This window comes from Symphalangus syndactylus, chromosome 10, assembly GCF_028878055.3.
Source record: "Symphalangus syndactylus isolate Jambi chromosome 10, NHGRI_mSymSyn1-v2.1_pri, whole genome shotgun sequence".
NCBI classification, from domain to species: Eukaryota; Metazoa; Chordata; class Mammalia; order Primates; family Hylobatidae; genus Symphalangus; species Symphalangus syndactylus.
Window position 1 is genome coordinate 5,685,401 of NC_072432.2, and position 19,263 is coordinate 5,704,663.

A 19,263-nucleotide genomic window follows, 5' to 3' on the forward strand; every position below is an offset into this window, starting at 1 on the left:
GGGACATGGCAATGACACCAGCCAACGTTCTCATTCTACAAAGAAAACCCAGGGATTACAGGAGAGGTCCTATAGGATCCCAGCATGGCTTTCTGGAATCTGGTAGAAAGAAATGTTTAGTATGTCAGTAGGGATCAGGAATTGCAAGTTCTACTGAGACAACACAGTCAGAGCTGAGCATCACAGCAAATGCGGCAGTTAGGAAATGACCCCTTGTGCTAAGCAGTCTCTCCACAGAAGCAGTGTGACTGCTTCTGTCCAGGTGGACAGACCATTGTGAGTGCACTGAGATGTTTCGTGGAGGATTCACAAGAAAACGAGGACTGGCGAGCCAACAAAACTGCTCTTGGTTGCATCCTAAGAACCCAGCCTTGTGCGAGGGGCCATGGAGAATGCAGAACACAACTTCTCAGTAGCAAATCCTACACTCACCCACCGGCGCTGGAACGCATGCATGCACGGCCCAAAGAAGGCCCCATGGGAGCAGTTCTCCTGGTTACCTGGTTTGTACTTGACCGGTCATGGTGAGGGCTACCATCTGAGAAGCGGGAGCCTGCAGAGAAGCATCTCTCCCTCGCTATCTTCTGCTTCATCCGATGCAGCCCTGCAGGTCTCACACCAGCCGTTCACTTTCACACACCCAAAGCCTCATTCTCAGTCAGCATGGCATTGTCCTGAAGGAAAGTTTGGGGTCAGGGGAGGCAAGTGAAATTTGAACACAAAGGCACTCAGATCACACACTTGGTGCTCTGTGTGAAGATTTTAGTTCCACTTTTTTTTTTTTTTTTTTTTTTTTTGTATTTTTAGTAGAGACAGGGTTTCACTGTGTCAGCCAGGATGGTCTCCATCTCCTGACCTCATGATCCGCCTGCCTCAGCCTCCCAAAGTGATGGGATTAGAGGCGTGAGCCACGGCGCCCGGCCCTAATTCCATTGATTTTCTTGTGAATAAACATTTATCTTCATGGAACCACTAATCTGAAGGCCAGTTGATCTGCTACTGCTTTCCCAAAGACAAAGCCATAAGAATTCCCAGATCTTGGGCAAAAGATGCAGCTTTTGGTGGTCAAATGGATAAAGACAATTTGGGGTGGAACAGTCAAGTACTCTACTTCCTGACACGCAAAGGTTCCCTACGACAGCTGATAGAAAGCATTTGCACACAGGACTCACGTTGTTTGTCCCCAAATTACCAATAATCTGTACACTTGCAGCAAAATGTGAACAAATATATTTAGATATATTTAAAAGAATTTAAAAAAACATTTCACAAAACATTTGTTGCCATAGGAATTATTTTTAGCAATAAATGCCCACATCAAAATTTAAACATTGTTCAAAGTATGATTATCTGTACTAAGTAATGCAACAAATTATGTAAACAGAGTCAGATACATTTCCCTGTAGGAGTCACTTCCTTTCTGGGATTAAAGCTGTCCCAGACATCTTTCCAGGGGACCAATTAAGAAACTGCTATTTTCAGAGCAACAAAAATAAAAGCTTTTATTTGTTCATTTGAATATAAAACAGGCGTTATCACAGATGTACAAAGCGTACTGGTGGTTTAACATACAAGAAGGTTGCTGTCCTTTGCACATAAAAATTTTGTTTGAAACTGTGACTGGTTGAATACATGAATTTCTCTAACCAGTCACCACACTCTGAAATAACGCTGCTAACATTCAACTGATAAAAGGGACCATCTCCCTTGGGTAAAGTGTCAAGCAGGATTAAATATATATAATAAACAAGCACCATGAGGAATCTGCTCCTGTTTGATTAGGTCTGTGTTTATATGTTCACTGTGTACCCTCTTTTTGTGCAAGTTGATTACACGGTTTTGTCTGACTTCAAAAGCACAAGGTCACAAGACAAACATTTTTTACATTCTCATGAATGATTTATCTACAGTACAATTTCGAATACAGAATGACCCTTCTTTATTGCTGAAACTGGTGGTACTAAGTGTCTCCTTTCCTGTTTCTTGCACAACCAAATTTCGATCTCAGTCCACCAACTCTTTTGAGCCTAAACTCTAACATCAGAGTTGACAGGATGCAGAAGAGGCTGCTGCTAACTGCCCTCACAACTGCACTGCAGCGTCCACACTCCTTGAACGTAGAGTTGATTTGGTGACAGTTAAAATTATGTTTGAAGTGACATCCAAATTTGTTTTGCTTCCTGACTTCAGCTGGACCTCAAAGCTGTCCTGCACACTGCAGCTAATGTTTCATAGTCAGTGTCTGGCCTGAAGCCCCAAACCTACTTCCCTTTCAACAAGGTGGGTGGGTGTAGGAAAATGTCTTTTTTTTCCCCTATGTGTGGTGGTTCCCCCCTTAGGAAGCAGAGACTAGGAATGTGTATCTGAAGCATGTGGAGAAATATTCACACACAGCAATGAGGTCAAACAATATTTCAAGAATCAAATGGTTTGTGGAGATGGAAGAATGTACCACATATGCAGACAAATTTTTTTAAATGTGCTACTTTTTTTTTTTTTTTTTACAACAATCAGCCTTGGATCTCAGAAGTCAAACAAAACTCTTTTAGCAAAAGGCTTACTGCTGACTGCATATAGCAAAGGCAGACAAAGATGCTGCCCACAACATAATGAAAGATCGTCTAAATTGTGCCCAGCATCAATCTTAGTCATGCATATCTAGCACCGAGAGCCACTGCAGGGTCACATGGGGCAGTTACAGAACACATCTTTCTCGGAGTGCAGATGCTCCTTCTTGGTTGGACACCGTGGGCCAATTCAATTTAGAAGTGCACAGGTGAGCTCTGAGAAGGTGTGGCCAGGAGCTGCCAGGGCAGAAACTGGGGCGCACTTGTCCACAGGCGGCAAACGACGCAGCTGGAGGACTTCTTGCTTCAGCCGGAGTTCTGGCACGAACCCCCGGGGAACTGTGCTCACTGAGCGAGGGAGCCCCAGAGGCTCACACAGAGCTGGCTGGGTCTTAAGACGAGGGGACGATCACCGATGTGAGTTCCGGACACTTTGTCCACTCCACATTGGCCATCAGAGGGGGAATCAATGCAACCCAGTGCAAATGACCACAGAATCGCATTCCTTTTCATAGCAAGGACCAAAAAAAGATGACATTAACAAAAATGATGAAAAACATTGTGCAATGAATTCTTGCAGCTGAGAAAACAGTGCTATTTGCCAACCTAAAGCCCCTCAGTATCATCAGCACACGCTGGCATAAACACATTCACTGTTGTCCCACAGCAAAGAAAAAAATAGTGCACACTGAGCTTTGAATTCTTTCACCATCCTTGAGATGGCAATAATTTCACTTGCTGGTCTCTGGTTCTAGAAGAAACTTTTAGACAGGGCTCCTGCGGTCTGTGACTGCTGGCAACAGCAGAGTGTATGTGAGTACGGGGGGGCACACCATGCAAGTGACAAGTTCTGCATCTTAAACTTTAAAATCTCCTTTGTTCATTAGTGAATTTATATTTCATATATATATATTTGTTGTGATACTATCCACGCAAGATAATACAACACTTTTTTATATTAGCAAACATTACAAGACTTTAATATTCTTGAATGTTTTTCTCTTTTATAGTTCTAAAGAGATCAAAATAAATTAAACGTTTTGTACATAATTACATATTGAGGAAGTTAACTTATTTTATCTTTTTAGTTTAGTACAAAGATATTTGCAAGATAATTGCCGAAATACACCTTATTTATAATTTCTTCTCATTCTATACTAACTTCGAAGGCCATATATCAGCCTTTGTTTCTTCAGCACATTTCTGACAAAGAAAGCTGCTATTATCTAATTGGAAGGTGCTATTTGGAAGGTTTTCTCGTACCTCAAACTTTCCTAAAAGGATGAGATCTAGCAATGGCTTAAATTAGTAACAGATCCATGTCATTAAGATTTCATGACACATTAAAACAGAGAAAACAATTCTTTGTCACACTACATAAATTGTTTAAAAGAACCCATCTGGAGGGCAGGATATTTTTTTAATTGCTATTTCGGCTTAACAAAATACCACATTTACGAAGAAAGCACTTATTATCCAATAATTAAAAAAGAAAGAAAAGAAAAGAAAGTTTTCGAAATGGGCTTTTCCAACGAACTGAAGGCAGTAATCCAAAGTCCTTCTGAGCAAAATTCAGTGGTAAATTCACATTTCACCCCCATGCCAATCGTGGCTGCTGTGAGAAGTCCTCTCTTCCTCCTCTTCCTCCTCCACTCTCACCACAAATGGCTGCATTCTGGTGAGTGTTGCCCTGTGTCTGCACGCTTCAGTGGACACGGAGAACAACGTCTACATCTCTAGAAAAGTCCATGGAAGCCAAGAGACGAGACTACATGTTGTAGGCCACATAGATGGGGTCTAGCTGGTCTGCCAAAAACCCGTCTCGCAGGTGCATGCGCTGCTTCTCCCCACGGGAGTTGATGGGGATGACGCCAATGTCCACCACGACCACCACTCCCACGATCAGGTAGTGCTCCTCCAGGACCACGTTGGTCACCAAGGGAACCAGGTCCAAGGCTTCTTGTTCCGACCCATCCAGCTCAACCACAACCACCAACAAATTTGTCCAGGTAAACACAGCACTAAAAGACAGAAAAGAAAGCCATCGTTACATGTTTATTAATGCTTTACTTAATAGCCGTGGTTTCTTTTCAAGTTCCGCTTGGCTCTCTCTGAGCCGCCTGAGCGCTCCCGACAGTCTCCTCCGGCCTCTCCATGTCCTCGATCTGCCGCCCACTAATCGTTCCCCACACAGACTTCCTGGCGACAGCACCTGTCGGTGTTTCCTACCAACCTTCTCTCTCGGTGGCTTCTGCGAGTGTTTCACCATCTTCCTAAGTTCCCATTTCTAGCACAGGGTCACTCACCCGGCCAGCGGAGTCTGTGTTCCAGTGCTGCCTCTTTGCTGCTGCCTGAAGGACCAATGCCCTCACTGCAGAGTGCAGCGTGCCATCAGCCTCTACCCTCAAGGCAGCCCCATGCCTCCTGCTTCCAGACCCCAGCTCTGCTGCTGAGGGCCGCACGTGTGGAGGCCTAGGGCATGGTGGCCTACTCCTCTCTGTCTGTGCGCCTGAGTCCAGCTCTGCTGCTGAGGGCCGCGCGTGCGGAGGCTGAGGGCATGGGTGCCCACTCCTGTCTGTGCAGTGCGCCTGAGTCCAGCTCTGCTACTGAGGGCCGTGCGTGCGGAGGCTGAGGGCATGGTGGCCTACTCCTCTCTGTCTGTGCGGTGCGCCAGAGTGGGGGTGTGTTTCCCAGTCCTGGGGCTTGGGCTCAGCATGGAACCTGGTCAGCCTGTGTTAGGGAGGTGAATGCCGGCGGAGGCTCCAGAAGGGCTGAATATGGGGGCTTGTCCTGGCGTGCCTGTGCCATTGCAAGGATGGGGACACACCTGGGCTGGCCCTTGGGTCCAGAGGATAAGAAACACATGAAGAGCCACCAGTCCCGTGCCCAGCCGAGCTGCTTGTCCCAGCTGAGCCAGCCCCTCAAATGCAGATGTGGGGACGTCGTAACAACGCTTGTCTAAAGCACTGAGCATGGGCTGGCTGCCATACAGCCGTGGCTAACCCATGTGCAGGGAAAAGTCTTCTGGAATATGGAAGATTCACTCAGAAATGTTTTATTTGGGATCGAGTCATCTTTCAGCAGGACGGGCACCAGAGTATTTAGTCTGCCCAACTGGCGGAAGCAAAAACCCGGTGCTTTACATTTTAAAGGATATAGGTCTGGCTTTTGGAACTAGCTGTTTAAGGACCCTGATATTCACAGAGCCTGGTACTTGAGGTCTGCTTGGCTGAGGAGGCCAGAAGGTTCCCGGGCACAGTGGGCTGCAGACCAGGCTCTAGGGCTGCTCGTATCTGCTCTCACGCACCTGACAAACACATTCTATCCCAGCTTGAGGCAGGAGATATTTTGGGAAGCTCACTATTGTTCTAAGTGTGAGAGTAAGTCAATTAGGGACAAAACGCGTATTTTATTCAGTATGGCCAACCTATGTTAAATTGAAAGGGAAAATTGGAGAATTTTCCTGGCAATTCTCAACAGTTCTCCTGGATTTTGCTTTGTGACTGCCGCATGCCTATGGAGCATGCTAAGAACTGTTTCCCAGAAGACGTGCTGGTGCTTAATTCCTGTCATACTGCTCCTGGTGACGTTAAAATGTTGCTCTACGTGGCCCATGTGGGCCCACACTGTGAATCTGTGATATCACAGACATAGACATCTCAGGCACATTTGGTATGCTTTTATTACGGCATTTGAAATTTATGGAATGGTCCTCGAGTACCCGAATCAGCTTGGCTCTCCGGAGGAACAGGGCTGGCCGAGGGTGTGCTTGCTTTACTATCTCTTCTGGACTGCCAGGGACCTACAGGTGGTACCAGTGACTCTCAGAGCTTTTACAGGAGCTGTGCACACTACTTAACGCTGAGAACAACGGATGAGAAATGAGAAAGTTTGTTTGGCTTGAATTTGGCAACATGGAGAGTCCCATTCCACAACGCTGGGTGTCACAGCCGCATTTCTCAGCATGGAGCAGCCGACGGCGGCCGGAAGGGGCAGTGCAGGGAGGCTGGGAGAGGGAAGGTGGAGCAAAGCAGTTTGGACCTGGATCATCTCAAACATTCAAAAGTCCACTCAAAGGACACCGTGTGGGCAAGAGGCATGTGAGCCCCTGACCAGGTGAGGGACAGACCCAGTTCGGGGTCCACATGGCGGGTAACAGCAGCGACATTTATTACAGAATAAGGCCCAGCACCACAGTCTAGAAGCCCACAGAGGGCACCAGCGAGGCCCTCGATGCACACCTTTTAGCGGGAAACCAGACAGAAAATGCTTGAGGGAGGTCACACAAGCCAATTAAAATTGTTTTCTTAAAAATACAAAAACGGAAGGCTGTTAACTGATATTTGTAGCTATTTAGATGGAAAATAAGGTAGGCCCTGTCCGAGTTTCTGGGCCAAAGTCTTCCTAGAGTTTCTGTCTTCTCTATACTCAAGGAGAGAATTGTCAAGGAAATCAACAATCTGAGGAATTTTGAGAGTAGGGGCTTAGCCAATTTGAACCACAGGATCACTGACAGGTAGGCAAACTTGATCTCGTAAATTCTGCCAAGTCCTCAATGTTCAAAGTCAGCAAATGGCAGTAAGTACCAGCCTTTATTGCACCTCACCTAGCTAAGAGGAGGAAGGAACAATCTCAGAACCCATCCTTTCAACCCAGAAAAGCTGTTCATGAGAGTGCACAATGTACCTCCCTCAGGGTTTCTGACCTGAGACTGAGACCAGTTTCACCAGATGCCCCTCAGTTAGCACCCTGTCTGTTATCAAGGGAATGAACAAGTCTAAAGCCAATGATGTTGAGCAACTTTTCATCCTAACTGCAAACATAAAGGCACTGAACCAGCCTGTAAAACTCCCCAGCCCTGGCCGACTTAACTCACGGCACTCCAGCACCCAATCCACTCCTACACCTCAGAAGAACCTGCTGCTCAATGTCCGGCAGCACCATTCACATACTCAGCACTTCACAACAGATTAAATGGGCCAGAGGGAAAGACAAAGTCCCAGCCTCAGAGTCCTCACCTGGGCCCAGGGCAGAGTCTGCCCCCAGCCGGCAGGTACGACGCACACCCCTTGTCACTGCCGACCTTAACTCAAGCAATTCCTCCTTTGGAAGTCTCTTCTGGGGTCTGGACAAACGCTGCCTCTCCTTCTCACCTAAAGTTTTCCCATGTCTCATGTTACTTCTGGTTCCCAAGTCAATAGTCATAAAAGTATTTTCTGTGCCTACATATGTGTGAGGCTTGTTTTCTTCCTATATCATGCTTTTGTAAATTAAAAACCAAACAATTTGGCTTCCTGGAAAACACTGTCAAGTAGTTTTTACGGCAATAGAAGTCTATCGTTTTCAGGTAATATATGGTACATTAACTCTACGTGTGGAGTGTTCTTTTGTTGTTTTAACCCCAAAAGATAAAGGTTTACAGTCAAATGTTGAATTGCACCCCCTTCCCTACCTTAGCAAAACTCTCCTCCACCGCTGTGCTCTCCACATTCTCAATGCTTCACAAATTCTGCTCCTGATTTGGGTACAAGCTGCAAGCTCACGACTTACCATTCTGTAACGCTTTTATGGGCTCTGATGACCGAGGTCTCAATGTCGATCGGGTGGTACCGCATGCCCCGCAGCTCCATGGCTTCGTCCAGTGCCCCTACCACGTACAGGGCATCATGGCGCTCTGTGGAGGAATGAAAGCCTGTGTGAGCTTCCCCGTAATGCCGCTCAAGCCGTTTTCCTTCTTTTCTTAAAAAAAGATTAAAAACTACCCCCAAGTGAGACAGGGATGCAAAGGAAGGGGCTCACGGATCCAGGGACAGTTTGTTTCCTTCTGCCAGGGAGCTCCTTGGCAAGTGCCCAGCTTGTGTGTCAGTGCCCCACGGGCTGGCTGCAAAGCCGCCATGCGCCCTCTGCACTTGTGCTTTGCGAGAAGACCCTTCCTGGCTCAGCTTCGATACACAGTCAACTGCCTGATCGCACGTTCATCGGGAGCAACTGAGGGGCGAAGTTGGCACCCAGTGGTCTGAGTTCCGTGGACCCATCGGCTGAGGCCTCGTCTGTCCAAAGGTCACACAGGATACAGCGCAGCCACAGTCAGACCAGCTCCCTGACTCTATCCCACACATGCTTCTCTGCACTATTAATTCTGTGTATAAGTGGGAAAAGAAGCATAGCCCCTGTTCTTGTTCATGAAGATTTCCTTAGCTCATAGAGCCGTGAAATTTATTTCTGTCCTTCTTGCAAACCTCAGAATAATGACAACAAGTGGTCAGGTCCTATCTTCCCTGAATAAGGAAATATGTCCTAAATTTTTATAAGGTAGTAAGCATATTAGGGAAAATTTGAAAGGCATGATTGACATATAAAATACTATCAGAGGTAAGAACTTTCTAATTTAAATCAGACAAAGAAAGATGGAGATATTGACTCGGCCTCTGCCCCTACAGCAGCTTTGCCTCTTCTCCCATGGCAGGGACACGTCCTTCAGGGTATCCCTGCTCCCAGGACTCAGCAGGACGTGGCTTTCCTGGCCTTTCTCTAGGATTATAAATTGCCACCAGCTTTTGCAGCTTCCAGGAACCTCAGACAGCACCCTAAAACTAGTCTATAATTTCCCACAATGCAAATGTCAGGCCAGGATATTTTTGTATGATTCGTAAATGTAGCCCATTGGGCCAGGCCATCGTAGGTATGTTAGAGAGGTAAGTAAGGAAGCCTTACTGATGTCTAGAAACTCATCTCCCTGGGGTTTTGGTGAGTCAAGATCTCATCAGGAACCTCAACTGCCATTGCTGTGAAACAGCCAAGTCCTGCCTCTATTTTTAGCAGAACTAAGGAGGTGAGAAAGGATTCTGGAATAAGCAAAGAATTCACCATGCGAGTGTACTTTTACACCTCTGCGTCATGAAATACCCCTGGCTTCACCCCGCTCTCCTCTGATGGGGCAAAGGCAATGCTGTCCACCTGGCCGCTCCACACCAGGCACCAGCATCAGCAGCACCAGGCCCTGCACCCTGATGAACGCATGGGCAGAGACGGCCGGCCACCAGGGCCCCAGAGCCCCACGGCCTCCTCTTCCCAGACAGGGGCAGACCCAGTCCTGGAAGCAGCAGCACGCACATTCCTGCAGCCGCTGGGACAGCTTCTGTCTCAGATGGACCCCGTGGGAGCAGGCAGCCTTCAGGCTTGCTGAGGAGACTCTGTGGGCTGAGACTCTGGGCACTTTGCTGTGGGCGACACTGCAGCCCGTGCTCAGCAGCCGCGCCTCTCCCCGGTTTTCAGTCAGCACTTGGTTCTCAGGACAGGACAAGGTAAGTGATGCACAGCTCAGCTTGTTGGACACATTTGCATTTTGCCTTCCTCTTGCTCTTAAACTCGGCTCTTTTCACACTGGGTTGCAGCTAGCACACGTGTCCTCCTGGGTTTGGCTGCGGTAAACCTTGGGAAAGGCTTCTGTATCTAGGGGAGCCTAACCTCTCTGCCCATCTGTGTGGGGGGCCAGCCAGCCTGGACTCTCACCTCCATTTGCATCTGTGAGCTCAGTTCTCCGCAGGAACCCCAAGTAGCCTGTGCGTGCCCAGATGGTCTGCGTGTCTCCAAAACTTAGTCTTGAGTTGAAGTGGTCTGACTGGAGGGATTCGTCTCCGTAAATCGTAAAATAACCGCTCGCATTGTGGGCACTGTGAACCCAAATCTGCAAACGGAGGGAAATGTCACTGTGGGCGACATTATTTTATCTCCAGGGAAATGAGGCTACAACTACTTTGACAATTCAATAAATTATATTCAGTGATGGTAAAAGTTTCCTTGGACTGAATAACCAAGATGATGTTAATCTCATCTGGGTTTCTGGAGAGACACACAGAGGATACTGAAATAAAGGCAGTCTACCAAGTTTGTGGCCAAGCAACCAGCCAAGCCATCCCCCTACGGGGAAATGTATTAAAGCAGATTAGTTGAAGATTTAACAACTAGCTTTTAAAAATATACACATCAAATGAACAAAGTCATACTAGATTCCTTATACTTTAACAAATGACTGTTTCTAAAGAGCAAGAACAATGCTGAAAAGCTTTAAGATTTCTTTTCTCATTTCACCTGGTTAGCTAATACTTTTGGACACATATTGCAATAAAACAACAACACACAAAAAAACAAAACCTAAGGGAGGAAGGCACATAACACCAAAAAACGGAAACAAAAATGCCTGATGTCTCACATTTGGGGAAATAGGCAAGCAAGGACTGATATGGTGAGTCAAAGCAATAGCCACGTGGATTACGCAGAACCATGGACAGGGCTGGATAAAAGCAAAACCAGTGAAGTTCCACAGATGCCCACACAGCAAGGGTCAGGAGAGGCAGGGCCTTGTAGACTCTGGAGTGTTTGCTGTGGAGACATTCTGGGCTTGGCTGTTTCCATTATGTTACTGACAATGAAAAGTGGTCAAGTTCCAGGAAGTCAGAAACTGGTTTAGTACTGCACCCACGTCCCCACAGCAGTGCCTCACATACAGCAGGCACTCACTGCCTGCCAAACAAATGAAAAAGTGAAACTGAGAGAGACAGTGCACCATCAGATCAGGGAAATGACAGCTGTCCTCTGTTCCCTAACACAAAGAAAATTCTCATTAAGGCAAATGAATATTACTGAGTCATAAAAAAGGAGGAAATCCTGCCATTTGCAACAGCATGGATGAACCTGGAAGACGTTATGCTGAGTGAGAAGCCAGAACAGAGAAGGACAAATACTGCACCACCTCACTCATGTGGAATCTAAAAAGCTGAATTCACAGAAGCGGAGGGTAAACAGTGGTTACCAGGGGCTTCAGAGTGGCAAGGGGGAGATGACGTGCAAAGGTGCAAACCTTCAGTTAGAGGCGGACAGGTTCTGGGGAGAAAATGTAGTGTGGTGACTACAGTTAATAATACTATATCATTTAACTGAAATTTGATAACAGAATAGATCCTAACTGTTCTCATCACACACACACAAAATGTGAGGTGATGGATAACAGAACTCGGTCGTGGTAACTGTTTCATAATATGTATATGTATCAAAGCATCACAGTGCATTCCTTAATCCGCCAGGCGCGGTGGTTCACGCTTGTAATCCCAGCACTTTGGGAGGCCGAGGTGGGCAGATCACAAGGTCAGGAGATCGAGACCACGGTGAAACCCCGTCTCTACTAAAAATACAAAAAATTAGCCGGGCATGGTGGCGGGCGCCTGTAGTCCCAGCTACTCGGAGAGGCTGAGGCAGGAGAATGGCGTGAACCCGGGAGGCGGAGCTTGCAGTGAGCCGAGGTTGCGCCACTGCACCCCAGCCTGGGTGACAGAGTGAGACTCCATCTCAAAAAAAAAAAAAAAAAACTTTCTCAATTAACCTCATAAAGCGGAAAAAACACACATTCTTAATAAGAAAGTCACCCTGGAAATCTCGCCAGTTCTAGCCACCCTCAGAGGAAAGAGAATTCTGACCTTGGCCCAGCATACGTCTGGGGCAGCACCTGTGAGGACCCCCTCCAGGTGCCGGAGAAGCAGGCTCTGCTTCCAGCTTTGCTTCTAGGAACGCATTTAAAGGAAACTCCTAAGTGAGAGCTGTGCAGAATTTTATCTTCGCAGTTCTCATCTTTCACATGATTGAGACAGGTCAAGTGAGGGGCCAAAAAAAAAAACAACAAGGCCCAAGAAGCAAAGCAAGGTGGGACGTGGGAACTGGTGAGGACTTGCTCACTGGTCAGGTGTTCACCCACGTACGTGTAGAAACGTGTTCTTGCATGTGCCGGGGATGCGGCCGGGGCTGAGGAGGGCGGCTAGTGCTGTTTATAAGAAGATGCCAGTTCTTAGCACGTCTCCCACATGTGCTGCTGGGAGCCATTCAGGAAGGGAGGGGCCTAATGAGACAGGACAGGTGATAAGGGGAGTGAGGGTGTCCTTGGCTGGACACAGGGCTTTGTCCAATGGCACGGCAGGCCTGGGGTAACCAGAGGGAGGGCACGTGTGCTGCCACCGTGGGAGAAGGCTGGCTCTAGACACACTCTTCTCCAGTACCCTCTGCTTCCTCGTAGAAGCAGCAAGCTCATCGCCAGAGAGAAGAATGGGGCAGAAGGAGGATGCAGGAGACACACGGCCTCAGACTGGGGACGCCCAGCAATGCCAGGGCCTGCTTGAGATGAGGCGTCAAGAGTGGAGAGCAAGGCCATGCAGCTCCACGAGGCATCTTTCTCTAGCTGCCTCCCGCCAGCAGCGCGCGCAGAGGGGCACGGTGGCAGGGAGTTAAGAACCAGCCAGGGTGGGCTCATCCTGAATACAATGAGGCAAAGGTGTGAAGTTCCACTGTTTGCCTTCTGATCTGAAATGATGGCTACCGTGTCCTGATGCTGTTGTTTGCACATTACTCCCTGTGGAGGTCTCTGCCGTTCTCCTGGTGAAGGACTTCTCAGTATAAAAGCAGGAATGTGGAAAGCAAACTCAAGAGCTAAGAAATAAAGAAACGCAGTCCATACACATTATGTGTTTAAATCTTTTCGGAATTATTTGAGGAGAATCTATTATACTTCCCTAAGGAAGTGCCACTTTCACGGACTCATTTGAACCATAAAGCTTACCTCACGCTATTTCCCAGGCAGTCATAACTCACTCAACTCAAACCGGTGTGTGGCAGATCGAGGGCATGTGAGCAGTTCTGACGGTGTCAGGGCAAGCCAAGGATATATAACAGAAAAGTCACCTGGATCTCGGAGGACACTCAACTCACCTCTCCAAGGTGTGAGTCCCCCAGCGGTCCTTTTGTTTCTGGGTTGGCAATTATAATCCGAACCCCTGGAAGTATCTATTTGGGAGAGGAAAAGTCTTTTGTCAATGGCAGGAATACAGGGAGAGACTACACACCAGCCAACCTCAATCTTGTCTTTATGCCAATGCCACATAGTTATGACCCATTATACAACCACAGCCTCACAACCGCATTCTCACTGTAATTGTTACAATATAGTATGCTGCTATGGTGACCTTAAAATTAAACATTTTGATTGTCAGTCATACCTCAATAAAGCTAAAAGAAATCTATTGAAAATCATGAAAATAATGTTTGAACAAAAACATGGTAAATGATATAATGTTTAACACAGCCTGACCTTGCAAAATGGGAATTTTCAGTTGTTTCAATGAAGTTATTTAAGATATTTACATAGATTTAATATTACATCTCACATCATGGCACACGCATGGATGGGGGTGATGCTTGCAGTAATCGCTGAAGGGAGGGGGGAGTCACAGAGTGACATTTTCAGGGGTAAGCATGGACTCGAAGACAACCCAAAATGCTTTTGGCAAAACGATATAGTAGGCAGCTGCTTTGGTGGTGCCAGAAGGGAAAGATTGTATGTCAACTGCTAGTGAAGTCTGTGGGTTTTCGTTAGAACATCCGTGTGGATCTCCAGCTCATCTCCACCAAATTTTCAACTCGAGACACTGGGGAACTTTTTCCTGCAGGTAAACATCTTTCACTGTAATGGATGTCAGTACTAAGCATTTCCTTTTTTTTTTTGAGACAGGGTCTAGCTCTGTCACCCAGGCTGGAGTAGCATGATCACAGCTTACTGTAGCCTTAAGCAACCCTCCAGCCTCAGCCCCACAATGTGCTGGGATTACAGGCATGAGACACTGGCTCTGGCCAGAATTTCCTTCTTAAAGTTTAGCTTAGAAATATCTCACATTCCACTGATACCACTTATATAAGGAATCAAAAGTTTATTCTGGAAATCCTGAATATAGCCTGTCTCAGATCAACTCATCTAACATTTATGATTGAGATAAAGGCAAAACATTTTATGGTAAAAACACAGAACGTCTTGGAACAGTCACACTGTTAAATCTCACTTAAGTCTGAAGTGAGATTTCAGGGCCCTGGTTTCTGCTGCTGACTATGGTCCGCCAGACTGTTAGGATGGACGGTGAGCACATTCCTACTGTTGGAGCCAACTCTGTGAAGAATTCTAACTTGCAGCCATGCAGGCAATTTTATAATAGAAGCAACATGAGATGCTTTTAGAATTATGTCAATGGAGAAGGAATCTGACAACTGGGGCTAAAACGGAAGAAAAAAAAAAAAGAGTCTTCATTTAGGTGTTTAAATATGTTTCTTGCCCTTTAGTTCTAGTTAAAAAACAAACAAACAAAAAACACATCCACTGTGGCAGAAACTACTAGTTGTCTCTTGATAACCATTCTTTTCTACTTTCATAGTAATAGATACCCTGATTTTTAGGTAGGCCTTTAGATATTCAGAATTGGTATCTCAATAGTTCCCAACCTTTAGCTAGGTGTGGCCATGTGACCACATTCTGATCAATGGAATTTCAGTGTAGGACAGCTTGGGAGCCTTCTCTACGGTCTGCATGCTTTGTTCTCTTCTTTTTCTGTTTCTCCTCCTGCTGGCTGGAACGTGGAAATGATGGCTGGAGCAGAAGCAGCTGCTTCAGCTCCTGAGGTGCCCCTGGGAATTGGGCTCCAATGCACAGAACGAGGCTGAAGGCACCAGGGCCTGTGCTGGCTTCATGGAGGAGGAGATGCCTATTTCCTAACTTTTACCTGAGGAAAAAAGTCTAACTTGTTTAAAACACTGTTATTTTGAGTTTCTATACTCACTGACATGTTACTTTCAAGAAAGCTTTTTGGAAAAAACATTCTAAAAAATACATTTCTTAAAACTTCAAAGCCCATACACTCAGAAGCAAACGGATACAGAAACGCATGCTTCTTCCTATAATACTTACCTTTCCCGATTCCATCAGGGGCAGGCTATGAGGGGATCCTCTTTCCACTAAGCGGACTCTGCAAACAGAAAGAGAAAATATTCCTAGATGTGTTTTCTGTCCAGTTTTCCCCTTTACCAATTCACATGAGGTCACGAGCCCGGCAGCTGTCCGGGAAAGTTGATTCTGAGCATCATCCGATGGCAGAGACAGAAGCTGCAGGAAGAGCAGCCCAGCGGCAGAGGAAACTGAACCCGAAGTGAGGGCCACAGAGAAGGCAGATGAAGCCACATCTCTCAAACCTGCAAAATAACTGGAAAAATGACTCTGAGCTGAAAGTAACCATGAGTCTACTTAGCATTTTCAGAAAAGGAAAAGAACACGGATTACAGAGTTTCCTTGAAAGAGCTGCGGGTCACCTACGACCGTGTCGCCTGGTCCTCAAGCACCGACGGCTGTCCTGCAGGTGGAAGGCAGGGCCAAGTGTGCAGCGGCTGAGAGCCCTCCCAAGACGGCGTGTGCACCGAAGGCAGGGCCAGGTGTGCAGTGGCCAAGAGCCCTCCCAAAATAGCACGTGCATCGCGGCCACAGGAGCAGAGAGAATTGCCAGGCCCTGGCGGCAAAGGTACTCAGAAAAGAAACTCTTTTACTTCAAAGAATACGTAATGATAATTTAATCTTAAGCACTGCCAAGGACATTGCAGTGGGCCACAACCAGAGCTTCACTAACGGTCCTCCCAGGCGCATTATTTCTTTATTTTGAGGCCTTCACTACTGGTTTTGCATTTTTACCAGGTGCCTAGTGGACCATGACACTCTTCATTCACCTAAGGGGCAATTCTTATTTAAACAAAATAAAGCAAAGGAGAAAGTGCTTGAAGGCTTGAAGACAGCGAATCACAGGAGGACATGCCTCCCACCTGGGGACAGGCTGCGGGCAGGGGGCCTGTGGGCTCCTGAGACACCCTTCCTACCATCCCCCACTGATGTGTTGTTTGTTTTTTTAAAGAGACATGGTCTCACTCTGTCACTCAAGCTGGAGTACAGCGGCACAATCATGGCTCATCGCAGCCTTGACCGCCTGGCCTCAAGCAATCCTCCCACCTCAACCTCCTGAGTTGCTGGGGCTACAGGTGTGTACTACCACATCTGGCTAACTTTTACGTTTTTGTAGTGAGGAGATCTCACTATGTTGCTCAGGCTGGTCTCAAGCTCTTGGTCTCAGGTGATCCTCCTGTCTCAGCCTCCGAAAGCACCGAGATTACAGGTGTAGCCACCATGCCCAGCCCTCACTGAGATTTGAAACACACCAGGGACCCACTCTTAGGCACTCGACATGGCAGTCTTCCTCTGTAACTGACAGATGTACCAAAGAAGGAGGGTGAAGGGTAGGGAAGGGGCAGGAGGTACCAAGAAAGAAGGCTGAGTGTCACAGGGCCCTGAGGGACCAGTCCACCACAGCCCTCTGCATGGCATGAGGGAGGCCACGGAGGGTGCGCACCCCTCTGGGCATGGGGGTGTTCCTGCCCCCACAGGGGGAGGCACCCAACAGTGTGGAAGGTGGCACTGGCCTGGCGTCCTCCATGTGCCAGACATGTGGTGTCAATAAACCAGGGAGCAGCACGAAGGGCTTGACAGGGCCTTGACCGGTTGCACGGCTCCTGCCAGACCTAGGGCTGTCTGCAGCCTCAGTGACTGAGGCCACAGGACAATTCCTCCCATCCAGCCTGGTGTGCCTTCTCCGGTTGCTGCAGACAGAAGCAGCCTGTGCCGGGGAGGATCATCTGTGGCAGAAACAGGGAAGGCTGGCAGCACTTTCTCTTCTGCAGGAGAATGGAGAAGAGACGCTGGGGAGGGCGCCTGTGGTGCATCAGCAGGAGTCTGATGAGGGAGAAGGACTTACTGGAGCCATTTCAGATCAGATGATAACCATTAACTCTGTGGTGTCTATCTTAAAGGGAAACCTTGATGCCAACAGCTGATGAGGGCTGCCAAACAGCTCACACGATTCAAGCTCTTATGGAACACGCCAATAGGCTTGATGACGCTAACCTCCAAAAATGCCTTACTGGCTGTTTTAACACAGAACTGCAAGAAACTAAAGAACTTTTAGGAGCCAAGTAGCATTATGCTAATTCAGGGCTTGCCATGAGAATACCTAGAATTTGTGGTGCAACACAAACGTGCTCTCCTCTGGACACTGACCACGGAGAAGCTCACAACCAGAGGCAGCACCCACATACTTGGGATGTTGGCAGGACGTGGCCATGCCAGGACAATGATGCTGACTCCTTCCTCCGTGCCAGGAGGCCCGCGGATGCGCCCTGATCTGAGCGGCCAAGTGGAGTCAAAAGCCGGCGAACCGTGGGCTCATCCGCCACAGATGAAGACGGCAGTAGAGAAGCCAGGCCACGCTGGCCGGGGCAGTGGCGAGAAAGGCGCACCTGGAGATGGCGAGGAGAGGGGGGTCAGATGCCCCCACCTCAGCATCCTACACAGGCCAGGTGACCAGCCAGGGAGTGAAACTCAGCCAAAACTGAGGGCTGTTGGGGACACACCATCTCCATTTCTGCGCCCAATCCTCAGTCATGTCTACTTTAGGACGTTCGGGATCCTGTCGCTGGCCGGAGTCAGATGCACCCGGCAGCTCTGGGAGCTGTTGCTACAGGGATGACTTCAGACAGGGTAAGGGGGTCACTCAGGAAACAAGGCTCTGCAGTTATAAAAGTGATGGGCAAATGCCCCAGGGCTCCGCCAGGCAGGACCCAGGCTGTGCAGCATTCCCAGATCTTCCTTATCTCCATCCTGTGGGTTTTTGCCTTGGCCTGTGCCCAGCCCCTAAGGGGGCACGGAGGAAAACAAGACAGGTGAGGCTCCGAGCAGGTGTGTGCTGGCCAGCGCCTCACCCTCCGGCCATATGTCCTTCACTCTCTCCAGCCTCTGCCCCCATATTGACCCTCAGCCTCAGGAAGCGAAGCAAGGCGGAATCTCAGCTGAGAACCTTGTCTGAAGTGTTGAAAACATGGAAGATCATCAAGAATTCCCTCTCTGGTTCATGTGAAAAAGGTGTGTTTCGTATGAAAACAGACACAGGGTGCTAAATCACTCAGGTCGGTGCTGGATGAAAAAGCTAAATATCCTGCTAGCAAGTGCCACACAGGAATTCCTTCTTCTACACCAAGGGGAACAATATCCACACAGCCAAGAGAGGAAAAAAGCTACCCCTTATCTAAGGGCAGAAGAGATGTCTTCCTAAAGAACTAGGAGATATATTTGTAACATACACATCAGAGGGCTGATTCCCTCCATGTGCAAAGAACTCATAGAAATGAAACCAGGTGATCTTGGCTGTTCTCAAAAGTAGTGTTCTCCACAGTTACAGAGTGGGCTGAGTTAAGACCCGGGTCAAACTGTGCCGCTCGGTGCCGACTTTCTCAAACTGGGAATCGTATGCAGACATCACCAGGTTTGGGCAAATTAAATGAGCTATGAATCTGAAGTGCTTGTGGTGTGTGAGTTATAAGTAGCTGTGGTTATTAACACTTCTCGGTTAGAACCAGGTTGTAAGGTTAGAACCAAGGCGTTGCCTGGCACACGAGAGGTGGGGCGCTAGAGGGAGATGCAGAGGTCTGTGGACTCCGGGAGCCAACGTGGAGCAGGAGGACTCCATGAGGGAGGGAGGAATACAGGCTCAGCCAGGCTGGCCCTCTCCTGCGGGAAGTGGGACTGAACCACCGAAAGGACCAAGTGATGCTGTAGGAAGACTCTCATCTTCCAAGAGCCATCGTGCCGAGGCTGGCGTCCAGCAGAGCTCACCTTCTGTGAGAGCACCTGCCACTCAGGTCATGCTGCAAAGTCAGCTTTAGACAACTCAGGGCTGAGGAAACCTGTCAGCTCCAGATCCGGAACTTTGTGCCACTTTTGTTGCTGCCTCCAACGTGCATT

At 48.0% G+C, this 19,263-nt stretch overlaps 1 protein-coding gene across 8 annotated transcripts in view; it reads right to left on the reverse strand.

Moving 5' to 3' along the window:
* Window positions 1-1,213: 1,213 nt before the first annotated feature.
* The window catches only part of DIP2C (disco interacting protein 2 homolog C), a 404,917-nt gene continuing 386,867 nt past the window's right edge, over window positions 1,214-19,263 (reverse strand). For all 8 annotated transcript variants that reach the window (XM_055296324.2, XM_055296321.2, XM_055296318.2 and 5 more), the window contains 5 exons: window positions 15,340-15,397; window positions 13,320-13,394; window positions 10,080-10,254; window positions 8,118-8,241; window positions 1,214-4,588 (listed from right to left, as the gene is read on the reverse strand). In XM_055296324.2, coding sequence (XP_055152299.1) covers window positions 4,336-4,588; window positions 8,118-8,241; window positions 10,080-10,254; window positions 13,320-13,394; window positions 15,340-15,397 — 685 coding nt within the window. In that variant the 3' untranslated portion in view covers window positions 1,214-4,335. The remainder of the gene's footprint in view (window positions 4,589-8,117; window positions 8,242-10,079; window positions 10,255-13,319; window positions 13,395-15,339; window positions 15,398-19,263) is intronic.